A 22,690-nucleotide genomic window follows, 5' to 3' on the forward strand; every position below is an offset into this window, starting at 1 on the left:
TCACGGAGGGGGGTTTACCTTGTGTCCTCCACAGACTGGACATGCCGAAGGTGGCCCAGCGTGAGGGCTGCCTGCCTCCCAGGGCTCGCCAGGGGCTGGGCTGGGCAGCGTGGCCTCGCTGCCTGGCATCTCTGTCGCCTGTCCCCGCCGTCTCACGCCCAGCCAGCTGGAGGGACACCCAGTTGGCGTATGGCTGCCTGAGTCCGCGGCTGCCCCGTGGTCAGGGCCTCCCTGTGGGGCTGGGCTCTGGTCCCTGGGGGCCTGGCGCAGGCTGCGGGGCGTGTCGTAGTGGGGCCGCAAGGAGGTGGGCACCTGGTACTCTGCTGCCCCCAAGGGGCATGTACACCGGCTGGGCTCCGCGGCCCCGGCCGTGGGCGGCAGGCTGAGCAGCGAGCCCAGCTCCTCGCCAGCCCTCCACACGTCCAGGTTGCTGCCCGCGTAGGAGGAGAAGCTGCCCGAGTAGGAGGAGTGGCTGCCCGTGGCAATGCCACTGTCCGAAGAGCCCTGGCGGCCGACCTCCTGCAGCTGCCGGGGCCGCAGTGGCTTGGGGGGCAGCCTGGAGGCACCCAGCGCGGCCTCCCCTGGGGACTGGACTGCTGCCGGCCCTGGGCCCTCCTGCGACGTGCCCGCGGAGGATGAGGACTGCTCTGGCCACGCAGCGAGCCGGCTGCTGGCGCTCATGTCTGAGTGGCTGGCTTCGGAGGAGGAGCTGGACAGGCTGCGGTCGTCCCCTGTAACAGGTCAGGGAGCTGAGGCTGCCGAAGGGGCTGTTTAGGTGGACTTGGGCGGTCTCTACACATCATGCCGTGAGTGCCCACCCCTCCCCCTCAGCCACTGCCCCCGCCCAGCCCTGACTCTCCACCTGGACCTTCCCACCACTCTGCCCTGGAGCCCTGTGCAACAGGGGGTCTTCCTAAAATAGGAGCCTGACCAGTCCCTCCTCCACCTGAGGGCCTGGCTCTTGGGTCGTCCTCTCCCACCCCACCCCAACGGTGTGTCTAGACATCCTGACCACCTGCCGGTCTGGGACAGCCCACCTCTGCCCTGGCAGGATGCCCGGTACCTCCCTGCCCCACCTGGCCATCACCACACTGGACCCCAAGTACCCTGAGGACAAGAACATGCCTAGGAGGTAAGCCCCTCCCTGCCCTGCCAGGCTCCGCCTCTCCTCACTCCCTGGGACCCCTGGGAATCGTGTCCATCTTTGCTTTCTCCTCTGTCACATGTCCCACCTGCCTTCCAGGGCGCCCAAGTAAAATCCACAGGTAAGGCTCAAGAAGGCCAGGCAGCTCACTGCAAGCTGGGCTCCCCGCTTCCAGGGCCAGGGCCACTGTCCCCGGTGTGTCCCAGGGAACAGGCAGTGCAGGGGCCTGCAGAGCCAGCAGGGCTCCCGAGTTCTGGCCTGCAGCCTTCCTGGCAGAGTGGCCATGCTTGCGGGCTGCAGGAGGCCCTGGCCTCGTCCATCCCACGATGGCAGCCACGGAGAAGCCTCTGCTCCCAGGCGGCAGCCCCAAGCACTCTTGAGCCTTTTGAGCACAGACCACCACACGGACCCACAAGAAGCCTCGAGCTTTGCTCAGCCAGCCACACTGGAGGGTGGGAAGAACTCCACCCCAGGCCCACTGCCCCAAGCACCTCCTTCCAGCACTTAATAAGTGATTGTGGGATGCCAAGAGTGAATGGCGAGTGCATGGCAGGGAGTGCTGGGTAGACTCTGGTGAGCCCTGCAGACACTGCCCCGACCCCAGCTGGGAGGCTGGGTGTGAATTCCCAGCCCGCGGCCATGGCCTACCTCCACTGCCAGGCCGACCTGAGTGTGAGAGGAGGCTGAGCCGCTTCTCCAGCTGCAGGGCTTCCAGGGCCTCCTGGGCCACTCGCTCCTCCAGGGCCGAGGGCCCTCCAGGGCTCGGGTCTGCACAGAAACCAGGGCTAGTGAGGCGGCCGCCCCAGCCCCACACCATCGCTCCAGAGGTCCCAGTGAGGCCAGCACCTTCGGGGACACAGCACTCGGGTGGGGTGACCCCCAGGAGCCCCAGCTCTCCCCACACATCGACACAGCTGTGGGTCACCACACTCAGGATGCCCAATCTCCCCCAACCCGGGTTCCTGCCCACTCTGGGCGCCTGTCCCTGTGGGCAGCCCTCTACTGCCCAGCATGGGACCCCATCCTGTGCTCTGCCCCCACTGCCCATCAAAAGCCCCCCAAGCCTGCTGCGCCCCTCTTCACCCACCAAGGTATGGCTGTCCTTTTCCTGATGGCCGGCCCAACCTGCCGTCTCCAGTCCAGGGACGGCTGCTCACCCCGGTCATTGCACTCACTTCTCGTGGGGTTCCGCCCTGGCCCTGTCTCTGCCTCCGGGGGCTCAGAGCTCATGGTGGCCACCCAGGGCGTGTGGCCTCTCTGGACACCATGGCCTGTGGAAGGTTCCCATGGGAAGCTCCTTCCCACTCGGCCGGGTGGGTCCCCTGCTGTCTGGAGCCATAGTTTCACCACTGACAGCCCTGGAGGGGGGCCCGGTGTCCGTGCCCACCACCCTGGGCACCTGCTGATGTCCACCTTGGGCAGAGCGGCCATGCAGCTCCAATGCAGGGCCCTAACCCTTGGCCCTGTCCTGTCCACTGCATGGACAGGCATGGCCACCTAGAGAGGTTCCCTGGGGGTGCACAGGCTGCCCTGAAGAGCAGGCTGACTCCCAGCCGTGCCGCCTCATCTGGGGTCGGGAGGCTGCAGGGCAGGCTTGGTCCTGGAGATCCACCCAGAGAAAGGCTTCTGTGGTGGCATCCTGCTGCCGTCAGCTCCCATGGCTGCGGGAGTGCAGGCAGGCCAGGCCCATCCCGACCCCAGGGTGAAGATGCCCCCACAGCCAGTCCACTCCAGCCAAGGCCCTCCCAAGCCAGGCCCTCGGCGGCCAGAGCCACACACCCACCGGACTCCAGAGCTCTAAGGCCCTTTGAGGACAGGTGCAGCCTGTGGGCAGACAGCAGTGCCACCTGACCATGGCAGGACACAGAAGCACAGTGACCGTGGGCAGCCTCAGTAGACACAGCACTGGACCACCCAAGGCCACAGGCTCTACGTGGGGATGGGCTGGCCCCAGGCAGCGGCAGGTCAGGATGCTCCGGCCTCGCCCCATCTGGTCACAGGTGGGCATCTCCAAGGATCCCCGCCCCACGCTCGCCCTGGGCCTCTCGTCCTGTCTGCATCAGGGGTGCAACAACAGTGCACCCTGCTGAGGGAGAGCCAGAGCCAGCGCGGCCCCCACGCTCAGCTCAGGGTGGCCTGGAACAGAGGCCTCCTCCCGCTCCTGCCTCCTCTGGGCTCCGTGTTGGCTTGTGGAAGACCAGGGCCGTCCCCCAGGACATCAGAAAACCTGGGGGAGGAGGCCACTGCCCAGCAGAGGCACATGTGAGGACCTCATACCATGAGGCTCTGAGGTGATGCCAGCTAGGCACAGGGACAGAGCCCTCCCCGCTGCTCCAGCAGGACACACAGCTGGCACATCAGGTGACCCGAGACCCCTGCACACCCGGAAGGCACACCTGGGGTGGGGGAGCGCGGGCCCAGGCTCTGATTGTGATACTAAATTCCCCTAGCTTAAAAGGAAGGTCTATAGGGTGGGGTCCATAGAGCATTCCCCAGCCCCAGCCATCAGCATGGGCCTGCCTGGGTGTCCAGCTCACTGCCCACAGGGGGACGAGCCTCTCATAGAGTGCCCCGTCGACAGCTGCACGCAGTGCACCCCCACATCTGGAGCCCGGGCCTAGACTGCTCTACACAGCAGGGCAGGATAGTGGAGTGGACCGCACCCTGGGCCCCCCAGGAGTCCGCACTGTCCACACCCTGAGCCTCCAACCCAGGGCAAGGCCCGCAGCCTTGAGGCAGCAAGGCACCAGCAGGTGGCACTGCTGCGCCGCCCAGAAGGGCCAGGGCACCCGGGAGGGCTCTGGCTCCCAGAGTCGCCTCCATACTCCCCAGCAGTGTCCACCCATGGCTGCTCTGGAGGTGGGCAGTGAGTGAGCAAAGCTGGGTGCCTCCATGGCCCTGGACCGGTCCCTGCTCAGGCCTCCCCACGGGCTCTCCTGCCCTGCCCAGCCTGGGTTGCCAGGGGAGGAAGCCGATATGAGCCCTCTGACTGCTGTGTGGGTGCACCTGGGCCACCCAGAGCTGTCCTTGTTGGGGCAAGGCGAGATCAGAGGTCATCCATCCACAGCCACTGACCAGAACTTAGGAGGCCAGCCCTGCACTGAACCCTTCTGCCTAGACCATGTGGCCTCTTGGGTCCAGCAATGTCCCTGTCCAGAGACTCATGAGCTGGGCGCTCTGGCCACAATCGGGGAGCAGGGTGGGACAGAGGCCCGCTCAGCACAGTGATGGCGCCCACCCAGGGGCACCCGACACCACCCACACCGGCAGCTTCGGAGCCGCTCCCAGCCTGGTCAGTCTGACCCAGAGCCTCAGAGTCAGAGCAGCTGCCCACGAACCAGAGGCTCGGGCGAGGCCCACCATGATCCACCTGGGAGCTGGGAAGGTCTCTGACTGTCCAGCCAGGGACAGCTGCGGCTCTACTGTCCCAACCCACGGCTTTGGGTCTTGGCGTCTTGGGAGCTCAGACTCCATGTGGGCAGGTGTGAGCTGGGCCCCGGGCACACTGGCCCGTCCCCAAGGAGCCCCAGGCTGCCCAGTGACAAGGCGCTGCGTCACAGACAGCAAAGCTGACTTCTCAGCTTCCAGTGGGAAGCGCAGCCGCCCACCTGGGCTGCTGACAGAGGGCACCTCCCCGCAGGCCTCACTGGGCCACACCCTTGCACGTACCTGGGAGGGCCGGCCGCAGCCCAAAGGGGCCTTTGGTAGGGGAGATGCCTCGGACAATACAGTCAAACAGGAAGCTGATCTGCTCCCCCTCGGCGGAAGACAAGAAGAAGACCCCGGCCCCTGAGGAGAGAGGAGACATGGAGGTCAGCCTGGCCCGCAGTCGGAGTGTGTGCTTAGGGTCCTGGTGCAGGGCGTGGGAGTCTGAGCAAAGCGCAGTCAGGATTGCATGGCCCAGCTCACCTGGCCCCGCGATGCCTCAGCTCCAGAGCCACAGAGGCAGTCTCTCCCGCACCCACGAGCCCCACTGCATGTGCTGACACACCTGCCAGGGTGCCAGGCTGCAGCGACACCAGCCCGGCTGCACCTGGCACAAAGGAGTACCTTGTCAGGGCTGCCTCCCCGGCTGACCCGCCACCCACGGCAGAAGCCCAGGTGCAGGGCTGCCCGCTGCTCCTTGAGCTGCGCCCAGGAGTGCAGGCGCCCGGGGCCACCGTCCACCAGACGCCCACCACAGCCTCCCATACACCCACACAGTGCCTGCCTCCGCCACAGCGGTGCCCTCCAGGACCCCTAGCCCCCAGGCAGCGACAGACCATTTCCTGGGCCCTGAGCCTCAGCTTCCTCGTCTGCACCAAGGACCAGGGCTGCTCTGGGGTGAATGGAGTGTGTCCAGCCGTCCTCACACACTGGCATGGTTGCCCCTCGCCTCAGCCACACTAGGTGACCTGGACCTCAGCTCTACCCAAGGGCTGTGGTCAGAGTTATATACGGATATGGGTCAGATCTGTGGCACATGCCCATAGAACACCAGCCACCCCTCCGCACCCCACGGCCAGCACAGTGCCCCCAGCACCTCCCCTTCTTCCTGGGGTCGCGCTGTAGAGACACTCCCTGAGGTCATGGGTACCACCGGAAACCTCTCACTGCTGCCCACTCAGTAGAAGAAAGGAGTGCCCTGAGATCACTTGAGCAGAGGGACAGGGCAGAGCGCAGCCTCCACACCCAGGAGAAGCCAGGGCCTGAGTCAGCAGGAGGGCACCCCCAGGCCGCGTGCCCCGGCCCCGCCGTAGGTGAATGAAATCGCTCACTGGCCACCGGAAGGAGAGGCCAGGCTGGCTGTGCCCCCTGCTGAGCCGGGCACACATCACCGCTCAGGAATCCCCCCTGCGACAGCCACTGCCCACTGCCCAGAGCAAGGCCAGCCGGGGCCACGGGAATGTGCGCAGCCGGGTTCCGGGGACTCCACGGGGCTGCGCGGGGTGCCCCTGGCAGCCACATCAGAGCATCGGGGGCAGTGGCCTGGCACTGTTGACACTTTATTCATGTAATGCCCCCAAACCAGGCGTCATAACAGTACCGGCTGTGTTTTAGAGATGAGGAAGCTGAACTCCAGAGAGGGCAAGCTATTTGTCCATGGTCAAGCCAAGATGTGGACTCGAACCCAGAGCGGCAGGGCACTCCCTGCCTCCACAGGGCATCGGGGCCCACCCTGACCAGGGGCTGCGACTGACCAGAAGCAGAAGTGAGGTGTGGAGGTCGATGCCCCTCAGTGTCCACCCAGGAGGGTTCTCACAGGCTCACCTGCTCAGAACGGCCCTGAGGGAGGGGCCCCCAAGCTGGGGAGGCTGGTGTGGGCTTGCGCCCAGACCTTAGCTAGAGGGCAGGCTGGAGGGCTCGTCCCCTCTGCCACCTCCGCTGACCAGATCACACAGCACCTCTCGGCAGTTCTGTCCCCATGTGCCACCCCATCCACGAGAGGCTCAGCCGCCTGGCCCCACCTCTCACGAAAGGCGAGGCCTCTAATCCCGAGCTCCCTGACAGCTGGCAGAGGCCGCGGGACAATTAGTCCCCCGACTATAAAAAACCACATTACGGAAGGGCGTGGAGCCGGCCCTGCATTCCACTGGGGCGTCTGTGGAGCTCACGCTCCCCGAGACGCTCCGCTGGGCTGGGCCTAGGCCCCCATGTGCCACGTGGCAGCCCAGACAGCCACCCCGGCCACAGTGGGGAGCCAGCTCAGGCCCTCAGAGGACCGGGCTCCTCAGGGCCGGCCTCCCAGGACCCAGCGCTGCCCAGTCCCCACCCTGCGAGCCAGCTCCCCATCCCCACCCGGGCTCCTGGGATGCCCGTGGATCGTTCCAGACTCAGGGCACATAGCATGACTTTTTATGCCACCTTTCCTGACCCCTAATCCTTAATTCCCGTCTTGGGGAGCCAGCGGTTCACCCCAAGATGCCTTCACGGATGCTGCCTCTGGGCTAGACCCCACAACGTGCTTCTTTGCCCTGTCTACAGACTCAGAACCCAGGCCAAGCGCCGCGCGGGCGGCGACCACGTCAGGGCGCCTCATGGCCCCAGCAGGGCCCAGTGCCTGAAGCCAGGCACCCCCCCATGCTCGGCCGTGGATAGACACTCCTAGGAGAGGCCGCCGGCCTGCCCTCCCTGGAACATCTCTTTGTCTTGTTTGTTTCTTACAGGGAAGGGAGGGAGGACAGGGCCTGGCCCAGTTTGGGCACACTGGGTACAGGTGTAGCCACCAGCTTCTTCCACCCCTGTCCACAGGCCTCCCACCCTGGGAGGCCGGGTCCACTGCCCTCACTCAAGCCCTTCCCGTCCTGGGCTGAGTCCTTAAGGGACCTGGCAGCTTCTGTTTGCCCCCATGGAAACAGTGTGGAGATTCCCGGGAGAACCTGCTGGAGAGGGAGGCCTGGAGGGGAACTGAGGCCTCCTCGCCACGGCCAGCCCACGGCCACCCTCGCCTGGCAGCCGCTGCCTGCAAGAGCCACGCTGAGAGAGCAGGGCGGAGGCGAGCCTGCTGAGGCCGCCCAGGGCCCCATCCACAGCCCTCTAAGTTTGGGGCGTTTGTTACAAAACAGTAGATAACGTGGAGAAAGAAGGTAAGGAGCCAGAGTTCTGTGCCTGCCAGGCTGGCAAAGGCTTCGGCTCTGGAGAGACCGTGTGGGCTGCTTTTCTGGTGGTGAGCGCCGGGCCATCCCATGCCAGGTACATTCTTGAAAACACAGTGACAACCAGTACACACATACACGCACATGTGCTCATACACAAACATCTCCAGAGCAGAGCACGGGCGTTTCAGCTCCAGCCCTGAGCAGGGCCTAGCACTACGTCCCTGTCCACCAGTGCACACCCTGCCCACCACAAGACCCAGCCGAGGACGGCCCTCGGTGACCCAGCGTGCGCCTCCTGCCGCTGCCTCACTGCCCCGCGAGGGCCTCTGTGAGCCTGTTCCTCAGGCTCAGGATCCCCCAAAGGCAGCCTGGCATTAACTTTCCTCTGCGTCTCCCAGCCCGTCCTCAGAAAGAGGACAAAGTGGCCAGCCTGGACCAGGAGCAGGTGTCTCTGTCCCCTACAGGGACAGCAGACTGTGGGGCTGGGGTGGGCCACACTGCAGAAGGCACCTCAGCAGAGGCCACCGGCTGGGGCCCTCCAGACACCCACAAAGCCACCCAGCTGCTCCTGAGGGGGAGGGTCTTGTCAAAGACTGTTCAGTCCTGTCCAGAGGGCTGGACAGGGTTGCTGTGTGTGCTTGTGGGACCAGGATCTAGCACGGCGCTCTGTGGACACAGCTGGCTCCTCTCAGCATCCCATAGTAGGGCACAGGGACCCACGGGGTGCAGATGAGATTGGCACTCAGCGAGGTCGAGAGGTCAGAGCAACCTGCAGACAATCCATCCGTCATCGTGGACACCCCAGGGAGAGTGGGCTGATGTCCAGCAGCCTTGTCACTCACACGTGGAAACCAGCTGAGAGTACTGTCCACAGGCCTCTGTCAGGCCGCACGGCCGCTCAGCCGGCAGTGGACGCCATGCCCCCTCAGGCCACTCTCCTGTCCTGAGCAAACAGGCCGCAGTTGACGGGCCCTGGAGGAAGTGCGGTGGAGCTGCGGACAGCTGGCAGGTGTCTAAATTACCCGGCAGCTGGTCGGGCGGCATGGACCCGGCTTGCCGCCTGCTCCACCCAACAGGGCTCTTTGCTTCTCGAGAGGGCTGGGGAGGGCCGACCTCTGTGGCCATGCAGGCTCACGTGGACAGGAGCCACAGGGCAGGAAGGGTGGACACAGCCCCTCCTCAGACCCAGAGCCAGCCTCGGGAGCAGGCCCGTGAACAAGGAGCAGCCTCCCTGGACGCCACAGCCGGGGACACTAGGATCACCCAGGCCCGCCCGAGTCCTCATCCGTACAGTGGGGATGGGGCGCACACGGAGCCGCGAGGGCAGGTGTTAGCACAGGTTGCCCCGGACAGGCCACATGGTGCCCCAGGGCGGCTGCAGGAAGTCCCACTTGTCTGTCCACTGGCCGCCAGCTTCGCTGGACACTGAGGAGCAGCACATCCCCTCTCCCCACATGCTAGGCCCCGGGGAACCTCAGAGCCAGGCAGAGGAATCGCAGCCCTGTGGAGCTGTGACAGGCGGTCCAGAACAAGGGGCTTCCATCGGTAGGGCAGTGAGTCAGGAAACCCGCAGAGGTCCGTGGGATGGCCCCAGTTCATGAAGTCAGCCCTCTGCTGCAGGGACAGGACAGGCCTCTGTGTATGCGGCCCCAGGACACCTGCCTGCCCACAGGCAAAGCACTAGAAGGCACCCAGCCCCTGGCCCAGACCCTCCCCAGCAAGGCCCTTCCTCTTCCACCACCTCAGACGTCAGTCACCAGCTGGTTAACATTCCTGAACCCGGCCACCCTGCCCAACAGCTGCCAATGGGGTCCCCACCTGGCTCTGGACCACAGCCAGAGCCTTCCTTGCCCGCGGCTCTTCCTCCAGACCTGCCTGCACCCTGGAGCCAAAGTGATCATCCCTAACATAGCCCTGCTGACGTGACTCCATGACACCCCAAACCAGGCCCGCAGCTGCAGGGCCCAGGCCACACCACAGCAGCTGCCCCCAGCCGCCCCGGGGCCCCCTTCTCCTGAAGTCTCCACAAGGCCCATGGGGACCCACAACACATGCGCCTTGACTGTGTCTGAATCACACATGGCCGTGGGTCTCAGGGTATCTCCTGTCACTCTCCCAGAGGGGGCCACGATCCCCCCAGGTGGCCCTGACTCTGAGCAAGGCGGCTCTTGGCACCAAACACGAAGCTTAGAAACGAGACCAAGTCACTCTCCTGTGACTGTCCCCGCCCCAGAGAACTCCACCAGACCCCTCGAGTGACAGGCAGGCATGGCGGAGTCCCTCGGGGTCCCACAGTCCTCTCAGCAGCCAAGGACCCGGCTCCTCTGTGCACGGCCCGGCCCCGTGCAAGTTGAGACGTCTGGGGAAGCCTGGGGGGAGCAAATTAAGAGTCGGAGAATTTCTGAATCGGCCCTTTCCTCCAGGAACTCCCAGCATCCTTAGTGCCCTGCCCACACGCCCAAGCCCTCCCTGGGGCTGCCTCTCCCACTGCCAGAGTCAGCGGCTCCTCTGCACCACTCCGCCAGGGCACTCCAAAGCCCAGGCATGCGGGACCTGCTAACGAGTTCGGTGGGCAAAGGGCAGCCTTCGGGGCCGGGGATCCTCCTGCACTCTCTACATCGCCACCTTGAGTGGGGCCAAAGGACATGGTTCTGGGGTGCCCAGGGCCAGGCTAGGACCTTCTTCCAGTGGACGTGTGTGTGTGTGTAGTGGACGTGTGTGTGTGTGTGTGTGTGTGTGTGTGTGTGTGTGTGTATGCTTGTGTGTAAGCGGGTATAGTGGAATTAAACCCAGAGGAACTCTATCTCTGGGCTAGACTCCCAACCCTATTATTTATTTATTTATTTATTTATTTATTTATTTATTTGAAGCAGAGTCTCACTAAGTTATTAAGATTCTCGCTAATTACTGGGGCTGGCCATGAACCTGGACCTCCTGGCGTTACAGGTGTGCACTGTCACGCCTGGCTCTCTTTCCGGCCTTCTTATGGCACTCTCTGCCCCTCCCAGTTGTGCCCACCAGACACAAACTCACCACGACCCACATTCTAGAACAGCACAGCTGAATGGTGGCCCTAAAGGGTTCAGATCTTGAATCCATGAAGAGGGTCTTTGCAGATTAAGGCAAGGGTCTCTAGAAGGGGCAATCCTGGATTACCCGGGTGGACCTAGGGTAAACCCAGGGGCAGCGTCCTCGTGAGAGACAGGAGAGGAAGCAGCGCAGACGCTTCGGCGATCTGACCCGGCCCCAGGGGCCTGGCTCCCAGGAGCAGGAGGGAGCAGGCAGACGCGCCACCCCGGGGCCCTAAGCGAGGGCCTGCGAGCCTTGGGCTGGGGGACTTCTGGCCCCAGACTATAAACTGACTCTGCTGCAGCAAGTTGCCGTCTGTGGCCCCTCATGAGAGCAGCCCCAGGACACAGTGCCGCTGCTTCCTGTGCCCAGGGCAGCCAGGCCTGCGGCACGTGGGACAGACACACTGCCCTGTGGCCAGCCTGCCCTGCAGCAGGGTCACACCACCAGCCAGAGTGTTGGCTGAACTTGGCTCTGTGGAAAAATGGGCTTGCCAGGGACGGAGGCCGGGCTGGCCATTCGAGCCCCTCCACCGGCCGGCAGAGCCCTCATGTGCTCCAGCTCTCCAGCGGCCAGCGGCCTGCAGGCTGAGCAAGGCTGAGCTGGAGGGAGACAGAATCCCCAAAGCATCTGAGCCACGGCCCCGCTGAGGGACCCAGGCTGGCCGGCTCCGAGCACTGCAGTTACAGGCAGATTTTTACAGCATGGCTGATCAGGACATACCAGGACATCCCTGACAGTCCTGCCAGACAAAGTGGGAGAGCACAGCCCAGCACAGCCTCTGACCTCCCAGAAGAGCAGCTGCTCATGCCAGGATAGCCCACCAGCAGGAAGAAGCCCACCCACAGCAAAGACAGAATGGTTAACTCTGAAGCCTCACACGAGAGACAGAGAACCCTTTCCATTCTGCCCAGAACACAGTCCACAGGTTTCCAGGAGATGGGTCCTCCAGCCCCACTCAGTTGCCAGAGTCATCTCTGGCCATCTGCAGCCTGTGCCTGGGAACGCCACACAGAAAGGAGGACACTGTCCCATCCTCCTGGTGCTCGGAGCCACTTCAGGATCGCCCAGACTCTCCAGGAAGGGAGCTGCCACGTGTCTGAGCAACTGTGAGCTATGAACCCAGAGCTCCCGGCCATCCCAGGCAGAGGGGAGCAAAGGCCAACCCACCAACCCAGCCCGTCACCTCCAAGGCCCCCGCTCCCCAGATCTGCCAAAAAGGAGAGCCTCGCACGCCTCCAGACGGGAGGACTCCAGCTGTCCCATCCAGCTTGCAAGCCACGCAGTGGCCCCTGCTAAGCATTCTGCAGGTTGCATCTGGTCTCCTCAAGTCCCCGACAGGACTGACTCCCGCCCAGAGGCCCACTGGGTCTGCACCCAGTATCCAGCTAGACAAAGGACATGGCACCCAGATGGGATTGCAGCCCCGCCAGCACCTTTGCAGAACAAGAGCCCCAGATGACCGGCACCCAGCACGACCCTGCCCACCCCTGCACCTGCTGCGCCCCATTGGACCCGGCCACGCATGCCAGAGGAGTGCCGAGGCGTCACACTCACACACCCAGCGGTCAGCTAACACCCCTCACACGAGAGGCAGGGACAGAGGCCCCTGGAGCCCCAGCCAGGAGGCTGGGAGGCTGGGAGCCTCCACCTCGTCCTCCACTCCAACTATGTCCCCATGGGGGCCAGCAGAGACAGGCGGCACGCCTCTGGAGGAGAGGGGACCTCTTTCCTCCCACACAGCTACAGGCCCACCCATGGGTGTGTCTGCAGCCCACCCGAGGACAGCCGGCAGGACAACCCGCTCCTGCAGTCAGCCCCACGGCCAGCGCGGGCCTCGGAGCCGGGGAGGTGCCCGGCTGTGCTCCTGGGGCTTGGCTGCTCGTCACTGCCTTTAGGGCAGCTCTGGGCGGCACAGGGGCGGCAGTGGCTGGTGCATCTGGGAGGAACCTCGGTCCTCAGTGCGCTTCCTGCGTGGCGCCCGCAGCGGGAGCTCACTCGTCTACTCTGGGCACACGTACTCTCTTTTTTCATCCAATCTGAACAGGAGAGGCTCTGTGCCCTCATCTGCAGGCCACGAAAGGCCTTGTCCCGGCCTCTCTGGGGAGAGGCTGGGAAGCCAGCCTCTCACCCCCAGCAGCCAGGGACAGCGTAGCCGCCCCTCCACACTGCACTCAGTGCTGGGCTTTGCTCCCCTGCAGGGAAGCGTAGACATGCCCAGGCCCCCCTAGGTTCACCCACAGGTCAGCCACGACCCCAGGTCCCAGCGCCAGCATACTTACAGTACCCACACCTGGTCCCGCCTTCGAAGATGAACCCGTTAGGCACGGCCCCATAGCGCCGGAGGTCAGACAGCTTCCACTGGCCCATGACGGCTGGAGGGATGTCCCTGGCCAGGACAAGGGCGTCGTTGCAGAGGTGAAGGGTGGCTGGGCCGCTCTCCAGCTTGGTGCCTGGAGCCACCGTCACGTGGAACCTGTGCACTGAAGGCCAAGCAGGGGCAAGAAGGCATCACCGGGGGAAGTGGAGGCCTGTCAAAGGCAGCACGACCCCATGGCCTCCCTGGCAGCTGCTCCCCTGATGAGGGAACACGCAGCCTGGGCATGAGGTGGCCGTGGGGGCTGCCCACCATGGAACCCTCCACTGCCCTGCAGAGGAAGCGAGTTCTCCTGGGGCGTCCTGACCTCTGAGCCCCCCTCCATCCTAACAAGTGGCCTCATGGGTGGGAACACAGCACCTCCTTGGGAGCCCATCCCACCCCGACAGGAAGGCACTGCCACAGGCGGGGAAGCCAAGGCAGAGTGGGGCCTGTGCCAGAGCTCAGCCTGGCCTCAGGATGTGCAGGGCCACGGGCCACCTCCCTCTGGTGAGCACTTCTCCCAGACACTGGCCTCCCCAAGAGATGGCTGGGCATGCCCGGGCCCTGCCTGCGGCGTCCACAGCTGGCCGCACCCACTCCATCCCCTGCCCGGAACGGCCTGCCCCACGCTGCCGCCTCCTCAGAGCTGTGGCCTCAGGCGGACTGTCTTCTCCCGGCCTGCCCACAGCCGGCACAGGTCAGTCGGCCTCATAAGACCCTCACAAGATGCCTCTCAAGGTGCCCGGCGGCCCCTGCCTCACTCGGGAGAAGAAAAGGGACCCTGCAGATCCAGGCAAGCCCCCACTGGAGAACCTTCATGGAAAGGCAGTGCTTCCTGCCAAATGCTCCCGTGTGCCTGGCAAAGCTCCAATGTAGCACCCCATACGTTCTCTCATCACTTAGACTGGGGGGCAATGCTCAGATGCCAAGAATCTCAGCAGGCGAGGGCAACATGATTTAACATGGTATTTCTTCTGTGTGTGTGTGTGTGTGTGTGTGTGTGTGTGTGTGTGGCATTGGGGATGGAACCCAGAGGAATTTGACCTCCAAGCTACATCCCCTGCCCTATTTTTCATTCTTTATTTTGAAACGGGATCTCACTAAGTTGCAGAGGGCCTCACTAAGTAGCTGAGGATGGCCATGAACCGCCATCCTCTGGTCTCAGCCTCCCGAATGCTGGGATGACAAGCGTGACCACCATGCCCGGCTATTTTTCATTCTTTATTTTGAAACAGGGCCTCACTGAGTTGTAAAGGGCCTCACTAAGTAGCTCAGGCGGCCCACAAATTGTGATCCTCTTGTGTCAGCCTCCCAAATGCTGGGATTACAAGTGTGTGCCATCACGCCTGGCTTCTAACAAGGTATTTTAAAACCCAAAAGGCATTGCAAAGAACCCAGGAGGAAGGCCGTGTGGAGGTCACGGCAGGCCCTGTGGCGCCCGGGTGTAGGCCGGGTGAGGACCTGGCTCTACTTAAGACCTCCACATAGCGTTTGTCCTGAATTGGTGCATTGATTTCAATATTTTAGAAAATACTATATTAAGAGTCAGCGTGGCGGCGCACACTTGTCATCCCAGCATTTGGAGGCCGAGATAGGAGGGTCGTGGTTCCCGGACAGCCTCAGGTACTTACAGCAACTCAGTGAGACCCTGTTTCAAAATAAAGAATAAAAAATAGAACTGGGGTGGAGCTCAGAGGTAGAATGCCTCTGGGTTCCATCCACAATACTTCAAAAAAAAAAAAAAACAGAAAGAAAGAAAATACTACATTAAAATGAAAATATGGCTGCCCCAGCTGGGCGTGATGGCAGCATTTGGGAGGCTGAGACAGGAGGATCGTGGTTCAAGGACAGCCTCAGCTACTTAGTGAGGCCCTTTGCAACTCAGTGAGACTTGGTTTCAAAATAAAGAATAAAAAATAGGGCAGGGGGTGTAGCTCGGAGGTTGAATGCCCTTGGGTTCCATCCCCAGACCCGCAAAAATAAAAAATAAAAAATAAAAAAAAATATATATAGCCGGGCGTGGTGGCACACGCTTGTAATCCCCGCGCTTGGGAGGCTGAGACAGGAGGATCGCGCAGGTTCGAAGCCAGCCGCGCGCGCTGGCTTAGGAGACCCTGTTTCCAAATAAAAATGTAAAAACAGGTCTGGGAGTGTAGCCCAGAAGTAGAAGGGCTTCCAGGAACCCCAGTACCACCAAAAAAAAAAAATATATATATATATATATATATATGGCTGCCCCTCACCGCTCAGTGGTGTGTGTGTGTGTGTGTGTGTGCGCGCGCGTGCGTGTGCGTGCGTGTCCACAAATGCGCCTGGGGTTTCTGCCTTGTTCAGCACCCCAGTCCCGGGCTGCACTCCACCCCGTCCTCACAGTCAACCGAGCTCAGGCTCTGGAGGCCTGTCCACTCCACGCCGGGCGCTCAGGGCCCCAGGCCCACCCGCCCTGCACTCTGGGCCAGCCACCTCTGCATGCCACCCTCTGTAGACAGCTGCCCCCTCCAAGGCTGGCAGAGCTCGCCTTCCTGTGCACCCAGCAGCTCGGCCACTGCTCTCCCCCCGCCCAGGCTGCCCTTGCCCTGGACACTTGCTCCCCGGGGCCTCTGCTTGTGACCTGAGCCCCCATCCGGTGGAAGCAAGGGCAGGGCTGTGGGACGTCACCCTCTTAGATGCCAGGGCGCCACTGGACAGGTTAACTAACAGGGCCGAGTTAGCAGGCTCAAGAGCGCAGGGCCACCGCAGTCCCTGCACTGAGCACCCCAGGCAGGGCCGGGCTCTGTGGCTTTTTGTCTCAAGCATGAAGCCCAGGCCAGCCAGAGCAGGTAAACATCTGAGAACTCATTTCTAGGAAGTTCTCCCGAGTCCCACCTGCCTCTTCCGCCCACGTGGGTGGGGGGCCGCGGGACTCTCGGGGGCAGCCCTCTCCTCAGCCCCCACTCACCCTCGCCCAGCGCGTAGCGGATGCGGGCATCCCAGGCACACATGGCCTCACGGCTGTCGAAGCCCAGCATGACGGCCTGGGACAGGCAGATGATGGCCAGCGTGTGGGCCAGGCCCTCGTAGGGCAGGCCAGGCTCCAGGCCGCAGATGTCCTCCAGGGTGAGGCTACTGCGCTCCCGGAGGCCCTTGGTGCGCTCGGACTTGTCCTTGTAGGCCAGCATCAGCAGACAGTCTGCACGGGAGACAGGCAGGGCCGCGTGAGCCCACTGCCTAGGATGCTGCTGGCAAGAGACTGGCTTGCCAGGACGCCCCTCCCCACCCCAAGCCGCCTGCACCAGGTGGAACGCTCCCCACCCTCATGGCTCACCGCCCCGGGAGCAGAGGCAGGCCCGTGTCATGGCTGGGCCCCGTCCCCTGGCTGCCTGGCCGCTGGGGCCTTGACTGCACCAGGGTATCCGCTCTGACCAGGTCCTGCAGCCCACCCTGGCTGCCTACGGTCCGTGGCTCAGGGAGCAGACAGCTTGGGCCTCCTACCTTGGCTCTGTGACTGTGCCCCTGCCCCGGGCCTGCTCCCTGGCACACCAAAGCCTGCTTCACCTACTTGCTTTCTTGGCTTCCAGGAGATGGCCTGAGCTCTAACCTTGGGAGACGGGGCGCAGTGGGCCTTGGGGGTCACCCAAGCAGTGCTCAGGCCTCTGTCTCTTCCCTGCTAGACGGCCAGGCCGAGTCTTATCTCCTGGCTCCAGGGCTGCGCAGGTCCCCACCCAAGCTCCTGTTTTCCATTGGCATCAGGACTATCAGCGCTGTCCCCCGCTTAGTCCACAACATTCACAACTGCAAAACAGCACAGCTTTCCCATAGGGCAGGAAGGCTCAGCCACAGCACCCCCTGCCCATAGGGCAAGAAGGCTCAGGGCCACAGCACCCCCTGCCCATAGGGCAAGAAGGCTCGGCCACAGCACCCCCTGCCCATAGGGCAAGAAGGCTCAGGGCCACAGCACCCCCTGCCCATAGGGCAGGAAGGCTCGGCCACAGCACCCCCTGCCCATAGGGCAGGAAGGCTCAGGGCCACAGCACCCCCCTGCCCATAGGGCAAGAAGGCTCAGGGCCACAGCACCCCCTGCCCATAGGGCAAGAAGGCTCAGGGCCACAGCACCCCCTGCCCATAGGGCAAGAAGGCTCAGGGCCACAGCACCCCCTGCCCATAGGGCAGGAAGGCTCAGGGCCACAGCACCCCCCTGCCCATAGGGCAAGAAGGCTCGGCCACAGCACCCCCTGCCCATAGGGCAAGAAGGCTCAGGGCCACAGCACCCCCTGCCCATAGGGCAAGAAGGCTCGGCCACAGCACCCCCTGCCCATAGGGCAAGAAGGCTCGGCCACAGCACCCCCTGCCCATAGGGCAAGAAGGCTCAGGGCCACAGCACCCCCTGCCCATAGGGCAAGAAGGCTCGGCCACAGCACCCCCTGCCCATAGGGCAAGAAGGCTCGGCCACAGCACCCCCTGCCCATAGGGCAAGAAGGCTCAGGGCCACAGCACCCCCTGCCCATAGGGCAAGAAGGCTCAGGGCCACAGCACCCCCTGCCCATAGGGCAAGAAGGCTCGGCCACAGCACCCCCTGCCCATAGAGCAAGAAGGCTCAGCCACAGCACCCCCTGCCCATAGGGCAAGAAGGCTCAGGGCCACAGCACCCCCTGCCCATAGGGCAAGAAGGCTCAGGGCCACAGCACCCCCTGCCCATAGGGCAGGAAGGCTCAGGGCCACAGCACCCCCTGCCCATAGGGCAGGAAGGCTCAGGGCCACAGCACCCCCTGCCCATAGGGCAGGAAGGCTCGGCCACAGCACCCCCTGCCCATAGGGCAAGAAGGCTCAGGGCCACAGCACCCCCTGCCCATAGGGCAAGAAGGCTCAGGGCCACAGCACCCCCTGCCCATAGGGCAAGAAGGCTCGGCCACAGCACCCCCCTGCCCGCTGAGGCTTTCAGGCACTTTTTCTCCCAAGCACTGCCCAGGAAGAGGCTGTGGCATCAACAGAACCCAAGCAGGGGAGAAGAGGCAAACCCCATGAGGGACAGAAACAGAATGTGTCCTTAGGAAAAGCCCCTCGAATGTGTCACGGGCGCGCCAGGGCGCGACAGCACAGAAGGCTCCAAACTTTGCTCCAGGGGCAAGGTTGGGCCGCGGAGGCCGTGGGCATGGGCAGAGTGGGTGCCTGGTCTGCCCGCGGTACCCGGCCATCTGGGCCTGAGTGTTAGGAAGGCCTGGGGGAGGCCGGGCCTCAGCCCTGGAAAGCTGAGCCACGTCCACCAGGAGGGCCGCGGAATCTCCACCCGCCTGGTCCCGCCCACACCTGCCATGCTGGGGGTCCCCCAGACCTGGGGGAGCTGGCTCTGCCCCTCAGCCACCCGGCCCTAGGGAGACACTGGAGCTCGACTCCGTCTCCTCCATCCACAACACGGGGACAACAGGACACCCGCCTGCAGCCAGACCGGAGGGCTGAACGCAGGAAGGCGTGCGGAGTCCCGCTTGCAGCCCGCGCTCAGAACATGCTCACATATGCCCACCCATCGCTCAGCTGCGCATGTGACCCAGCCATAGACCTGCCTGGCCAGACTCCTGGGACCTGGCCACGTGCACCAGGCCAGCCGACGCTGCCCAGTCATGGCGCGCGGCATGTGGCCTGCGCTGGCCAACCCACCACCTCTCGTTGCTGCCAGGTCCTTGCAGGCTGACCACTCGGCCCTGGAATCATGGCCAAGAGCCCTGAGCAGGGCCGCTCCCTCCCCAAAGACCCACCCCTGGTGGCGCCCTGGCCCCTGCATCCGTGGCTGCCTCTTGAGGCCTGCCCACGGCCCTCAGGTCTGCCCTGGGCAGCAGCATCTCTGCCACGCTGAGGCCGGCACGGCCATCTCTCCTGACCTACACGGACTCCAGAGCAGCTGGAGGACGGCAAAGCCAAGTCCCCCCGCGAAGGCCCCGGTGACTCCCCTGGGATTCACCTGTGTGTGCGTGAGGGGCGGAGCCAGGGAAGAATCAAGATGACTCCAGGGATATGGGGAGGGACGGGGAGAGCCCTGGGTGGGGTTGGCATGGGGTCTTCCTGGATGAGAGAGGCTGGAAGCCCTCTCATGGAGGGCGACGCCGGCAGGCAGCTGCACCAGCCACTGGAGATGTAAAAATAACCGTGGAGTCATGAGCTCGCGGAAGCCCTCAGAGCCAGGACCGAGCCGTGGGAGCGGGAGGGCAGGCGTTGCAGCCAGGGCCTCCCAGGTGCAGGGAGAGCCCGGGGATGAAGGAGGCAGGGCCAGGCCTGGAGGCTACACAGGAAGGGAGACAGGCCACACCCACACGGCAGGACCCACAGAGGTCACGGTGACCTTGAGGCAGCACCCTCGGTGGGCGGAGACATAGACAGGAGGCTGAGGGGACTGCTGAGCACGCAGCAGCCTGGGGGCAGCACTGACCAGGCCAGGCCGTGCCGTGCCTCCTCGGACCAGAGGCACCCGGCCACACGGGGGCAGGATGTGGTGCAGGCCCCGCCTGGTCTCCATCTGACTCTAGGGAGATAGGTTTATGTTCACAGTGGCTGCCACCTGGTTCAGGCTCAGTGTGGCCCACGGCAGGGCTCACTCCAGAACTCCTCTGCTCTCCCAAGCACCTAGGTAGAGGGTGCGCCGGGGACCAGCCTCTGCCCAGCGCGAGATGTCTGGCTGAAGGCAAAGATGCTCGAGGAGGGCAGCGGCACTCCTGGCCGCATGGCATGCAGGAGCTGAGCAGATGTTAGCCCCATACTCTTCAATTCCCTGCCCCAAGAGGGAGCTGGGGAGCTTGGCCCTTAGGGCCCGGCCCTGTTTTATCACAGCACCAGAGGGAAAGGGAGACTGGCCAGGGGCTGAGATGTTCCCCCACCCCACGGGGAAGGAGGCAGGAGTGCAGGTAATCAAAGCATGAGGTACCAGCTCCAGAGGGCACCCCCTGGTCCACAGGCCCAGAGCCCCATGTCCTGCTGAGACACACCTGGAGGCGTTGGTCACAGAGCTACCAATTGGGCAGGTGAGGGGTCAGGTTGGCATGCGCCCAGGCTGCCAGCCTCCACAGCTTGTGGACGGGGGTATCTTCCTGTTGCAGGACTCCCAGCCCCAGCCTGCCTGCCTGAGTGGTGATGCCAGACTGGGGACCCAGGGGGCAGCACAAACCAGTCAGGCTGAGACAGGCGCTGTGGCTCCAGCCTGGCCGGAGCCTCGGGCTCCTGGCCCTCAGCCTTGCTGCCCACGGCGAGTCCAAAGGCTCTGCCTCTCCAGGACTCGGGTCCCTCCAGGTGGCTTGCCCATGCGGCAGGGGGAGGGTAGAAGCGCCTCGGGCCCGTCTCACACACCTGCTGGAGACCCGGCCCTTCTGCAAGTGCAAGAAACCAAATGTTTCTTGCCGCCAGCTGGACTCTAGTGCAGCCACAGAAGCCCATGGTGAAAGAGGGTGCGACAGAAAGGTGCCCTTGCCTGCCACCGGCCTCTGGGCCCTCCGCAGAGACACCACAATCTTAAGAACTAAGGGCCCTGGGTTTCTTATGGTAAGAAGGCAGGCTCAGCCCTCCTCTCCCCTCAAGGGCACGGGGTGTCAGGGGCTCTGACCCAAGGAGGGTCTAGGTGGGGACAGGAGCGTCCCGCCTCCTGTGGGACTGGGCAAGAGCAGGGAAGCCAGAGCGGAGGGGTCTGTAGCAGGATGTGGTGGGCGGCTGTAAGGCCAGTGAGAAGGCCATGTCTGAGAGCCAGGACCATGGGCAGTGCACTGTGCTCAGGACGCGTCAACCCCGCCACCCTCCGCACAGGTCACCTCCCACCCAGTCCCCAACCAGCTTCAGAGCCTCCTTTGGGACAGCGCATCTTCTCAGGCTCCCTGCCGGCAGACTCCCAGACGCTCTGGTGCGCACAGAGCACCCCCTGCTCACCTATGAGCTCACCCCATCGGGGCCGGCCAGCCCTGCTCTCCATGGTCAGGAAGAGGACAGAGACCACCCCCACAGATGTTCTTCAGGTGGGCGCCTGTCCCAGCTGCTGTGCCTGGGTGCCAGGCTTGTCTGGGGACTACAGGTGTCAAGCAGCCCTGCTGTCCCACTGAGCAACACCCAATCCTGCCGCCGCCTCTGCCCCGCCACAGCTGACCAAAGCCTTTCACACCCCCTGTGGCCTCCTCTGCCTGGTGGCCTCTCCCTCAGCAGCAGCATGACCCAGCCCTCCTCCCGCAGACACCCGAGGACAAGAACCCAGGCTCTGGGTGGTATGCAGGACCAGTGAAGAAATGCTGGCCGTGGACATGGGGCCCTTGGAAAGGAACTTGAGACCCATTCGAAAAGCGACTAGGTCCCCAGAGCCAGCAGCTCCGCACCCCCATCCACACCCCTCCCTGGCGCTGACTGACGCCTGTACATCCGCACGCGCGGCCACACGCCCCACCTCGCATTCCCGCAGACCCCGGGCCTGGCCGGCTCCAGGGCACCTGTCCTCTCCAACAGCTGCAGCCTGGCGCCAGCCTCCCTCCTGCGCGTGGAGCCTGGAGCTGCCCTGTGCTTCCTCTCCCATCAGGGGCACCGGCTGGGGAGAGGGCGGAAGACCATCCTCTCTCCGCAGAGGCCTGTACCCCCAACAAGAGAGTGCCACTTCTAGGAAAGGGCAGTACCCCTGCCTGGCAGCCCAGCCTCTGCCCGCCTGGGGAGGTGGGCAGGGAAGGCGGGGCACAGCTCCATCCGGGATGCGGGTTTGGGGGCTCCTGCTCTGACATGCTCACCCCCAGGCACTCAGAAGGTAACTTTCTGGGGTGCCGTGCTACTCCGTGCGGGGCTCTGGGGTTTGGCCCCGCTCCAGCTGCCACCCCTACCCCTGGGGCTCTGCTCTTCTGGAAAAGGGGTTGGTGGCCAGTGGGGCGGGGGACTGGGACCCCAGGGCCGCTTCATTGGACCCACCTCAGCTCCCGGGCCCCTAGGCAGTGGCAGGGTCCCCTCGGGCGCCAGCCCGGCGGCTCTCCGGTTACTGGCCGGCTGGGTTTCAGGCTGGTGACACCAGCTATTTCGGGCACTCTGGCGCAGCATAGGGGCCGCGGGGCCGCTCCGGCGAGTCCCGCCCGCCCCAGCCGCCCTGGCCACCCGGCCACTCACCTGCCACGGGCGACGGCTTGCGCAGAACCAGCCACCTACTCTTCCACTGTGGGGACAAGCACAGCGTGAGCTGCCGCCCCGCGCGCCCCCGCCCCGCGCCCCCGCTGCGCCCCGACCTTCTTGCCGTCCCGCAGTTTGACCTGGCCCTCCACCAGCGCCGCCTCCGTCATCTTCAGTCATGGTTCCGCTGCCCGCCGCGCCCTCTCCCCGCACTCTGGCCGCCCGCGGAGCCCAGGGTCACTTTCAAAATAGCTCCGGGAGGGCCCTGGGCTGGGCCAGGAGGGCGGGCCTGGCGTGGCGGGCGGGGCTCTCAGCGAACCCGGACCTGGCGGCAGTGGGGCGGGACGCCGGCGCCGTCCGAGCCAGCTCCGCTGCCAGGTGGAAGTCTGAGGGGTGGGTGGCTGGGCGTGGACGGCAGCAGTGCCCCACTGCCCTCTGGCCTCCGCCACCCCTGCCCAT

At 64.2% G+C, this 22,690-nt stretch overlaps 1 protein-coding gene across 3 annotated transcripts; it reads right to left on the reverse strand.

Annotated features, from left to right (window-relative positions):
* Positions 1-22,401, reverse strand: DOK7 (docking protein 7; the record flags this gene model as incomplete). 3 transcript variants are annotated; one of them, XM_080698047.1, is made up of 7 exons in its annotated part: positions 1-731; positions 1,793-1,912; positions 4,814-4,933; positions 13,074-13,274; positions 16,089-16,319; positions 22,232-22,277; positions 22,372-22,401. In XM_080698047.1, the coding sequence occupies 7 exons, from the start codon at positions 22,399-22,401 to the stop codon at positions 1-3; spliced, it is 1,479 nt and encodes a 492-aa protein (XP_080554173.1). The 3 variants fall into 3 exon arrangements, with proteins under 3 accessions (XP_080554173.1, XP_080554172.1, XP_080554171.1); XM_080698046.1 differs by having other exon boundaries at positions 4,814-4,994; positions 13,044-13,180; positions 22,348-22,401; XM_080698045.1 differs by having other exon boundaries at positions 22,348-22,401.
* Positions 22,402-22,690: the final 289 nt, after the last annotated feature.

The sequence above is a fragment of the Muscardinus avellanarius genome, assembly GCF_963383645.1.
Source record: "Muscardinus avellanarius genome assembly, chromosome: 6".
Taxonomy (NCBI): Eukaryota; Metazoa; Chordata; class Mammalia; order Rodentia; family Gliridae; genus Muscardinus; species Muscardinus avellanarius.